This window comes from Colobus angolensis, unplaced genomic scaffold (genome assembly GCF_000951035.1).
Source record: "Colobus angolensis palliatus isolate OR3802 unplaced genomic scaffold, Cang.pa_1.0 Scaffold399, whole genome shotgun sequence".
In the NCBI taxonomy this organism is placed as follows: Eukaryota; Metazoa; Chordata; class Mammalia; order Primates; family Cercopithecidae; genus Colobus; species Colobus angolensis.
Window position 1 is genome coordinate 1,898,857 of NW_012117365.1, and position 2,922 is coordinate 1,901,778.

The 2,922-nt window shown below is 39.4% G+C and overlaps 1 protein-coding gene across 1 annotated transcript in view; it reads right to left on the reverse strand.

The window, feature by feature from the left end:
* Positions 1-2,922, reverse strand: part of RLF (rearranged L-myc fusion) — an 87,618-nt gene that overhangs the window by 9,765 nt on the left and 74,931 nt on the right. The window contains exon 6 of the mRNA XM_011955220.1: positions 836-977. Within this exon, the coding sequence (XP_011810610.1) occupies positions 836-977 (142 nt within the window). The remainder of the gene's footprint in view (positions 1-835; positions 978-2,922) is intronic.

A 2,922-nucleotide genomic window follows, 5' to 3' on the forward strand; every position in this document is an offset into this window, starting at 1 on the left:
CTCCTGACCTCATGATCTGCCCGCCTTGGCCTCCCAAAGTGCTGGGATTACAGGCGTGAGCCACCGAGCCTGGCCTCTTCTAGCACTTCTTTAATTTTCTCCAACAGTCAAAAATCTTTTGGGGTCAAGATTAATAAGTAAGTTAAAGAATAACAGCTGCAAAGTTTAAAACATTTTTACTTTTTACTGTGGTTTGTAAATGTCTCTGAGGGAAATTTCTAAAAGAATAAAAAATGTTCTGAGTGACAGTTACATAGGTTTTTGTTTTTGTTTTGTTTTGTTTTTTGAGACAGGGTCTCATTGTGTCACCGAGACTGGAATGCAGTGTTGTGATCTTGGCTCACCATAACCTCCACCTCCCAGGCTCAAGCAATTCTCCTGCCTCAGCCTCCAAAGTAGCTGGAATTACAGGCGCCCACCACCATGCCCGGCTAATTTCTGTATTTTTAGTAGAGACAGGGTTTCACCAGGTTGGCCAGGCTGGTCTCGAACTCCTGAGCTCAAGTGATCCACCCGCCTCAGCCTCCCAAAGTGCAAGGATTACAGGCTTGAGTCACTGTGCCTGGCCTCTTAAAATGTTCTTAATGTGACAGGAGACACAACTTCATTCACAGTAATTAGAAATAATTACCACCTAACTTGTTCGGCCATCAATTTGTTTCTGATTAATTATAGGAAGTCAATCTGGAGAAGCAGTCATATGTGGTCAATTCCATTAATCTTATTAAAACCCATTATTTCTTATCTTCCTTTAAAGGGAATTTCCTGAGACATTATCTTCTCATGCATTTCTTTCCTCCAGCTACAGTTAGCAGAGAAGGCATAAAGTACTCACTTCAGTTTGTATAACTCTAATGAGGCAAAATAAATGCTGCTGAGTTTTAGCTATGACACCAAACTGACGACAGCGCTCCAAAAAAGTATCTAAAGAAGGGTCAATTCTTCTTTGCAGTTTACTCCAAAAGAGAGTCAGTTCCCTATAAAAAAAGAAGATCACGGTAAAACATTTAAAGTAACTGATATTTGCTGCCCTGCCCCCGGCAACCCAATTTTTTGATCTGTAGAAAGCTGACAGTAGAGAAAACAAAAACTAGATTAAAAACTATCTATATTCACCACTGCTTTCTCCCAAACTGGTAAAAATATTAAGAATCCTCCATAATGATTCCCTGACTTCTCTTGTGTTTGGGGGGAAAAATAAAAACAAAACACTACTTCCTTTATGGTGACATTTTAAAAAAACTTATTTAGATCCCTTGTTGTTCTAAAAGGTTTTATCCTTCACACTGATAATTATTATACTGATTGAATTAAGCCCTGTCCTAATGGGCAGAGATAATCAGACATCACTAAACTAACAACAAAATATATATACAACAAATGGATACTCTAATTGTACACTTCTATACAGTGATCTTAAGGGCCCTTTCCAGATCTAAAATACCAGGATGCTACTTAGAGCCTGTAGTTTGGAATGTTTAAATACTTCCAGTGAAATAAGTAAAATGGCACTTTTTGGAAATGGCTAAAATACAGGAATCTCACAAAGATTTATCATGGAAACAAAAGGAAAGCTTGAAAATAATAAATTAAACAAAAACATTTAAAGAATAAAACACTCAAGCAAAAAAGCATTAGAAACTCAAAAATGCCAAGAATAGAAATGCTAATGAGAATGTAAAATGTGAATGCAAGGAAAGCTAATAGTGAAAATAAAAAGAATGTTATCACTTCTAATAGCAAAACTAAAAAGAGGCCAGGCATGGCAGGTGGCTCACGCCTGTAATCCTAATATTTTGGGAGGTGAAGGGGGACAGATCACTTGAGGTCAGGAGTTCGAAACCGGGCTGGCCAACATGGTGAAACCTCCTCTCTACTAAAAATATAAAACTTAGCTGAGCGTGGTGGTGGATGCCTGTAATCCCAGCTACTTGGGAGGCTGAGAACAGGAGAATCGCTCGAACCCAGGAGGTGGAGGTTGCAGTGAGCCGAGATAGCGCCAGTGCACTCCAGCCTAGGCGATAGAGCAAGACTCCGTCTCAAAAGAAAAAAAAAAAAAAAAAAAACTAAAAAGAATGCTATCACTTAAAAAATGTGGCTCTTTTAAGTAAATCAATGGATACTGATTAAATAATTTTCATTTAAAAATCTGTATTATTTTCATAAGCCAATTTAAAATATTGCTATTAACACAGACTGTCTCCCAGAAAGTTGGCTACAAATCCAAAGCTTAAGAAATGGAAACATGTAATTTAAAGTAAATATATTTAACAGAATTTATTTTCTTATATTTCTAAAGAGGTAACTGGGGCTCTTGTAAGGTGAGTTTTTTTTTTTTTCCCCAGACGGAGCTTTGCTCTCATTGCCCAGGCTGGAGTGCAATGGCAGATCTTGGCTCACCGCAACTTCTGCCTCCCAGGTTTAAGCAATTCTCCTGCCTCAGCCTCCCAAGTAGCTGGGATTACAGGCATGTGCCACCACGCCCGGATAATTTTGTGTTTTTAGTAGAGATGGGGTTTCTCCATGTTGGTCAAGCTGGTCTCAAACTCCCAACCTCAGGTGATCCACCTGCCTCTGCCTCCCAAAGTTCTGGGATTACAGGCATGAGCCACTGTGCCCAGCATAATGTGAAACTGTTAAGTAGTTATAAAACTTGCTTCAAAGATTGAAATGAATGGTGTCTCAAAAGATAAATGATTGGTCGAGGTGGAGGCTGCAGTGAGCCGAGATTGCGCCCCTGTGCTCCAGCCCGGATGACACAGCAAGACTCCGTCTCAAAAAAAAAAAAAAAAAAGAAAGAAAGAAAGAAAAAACAGAGGCTGGGAAGTTTGAGCTGTAACAAATACAATTAATTTAAAATGCCTTTAAATATTTGCCTTTCTGGGGCTGGGCGCAGTGGCTCACGCCTGTAATCCCAGCACT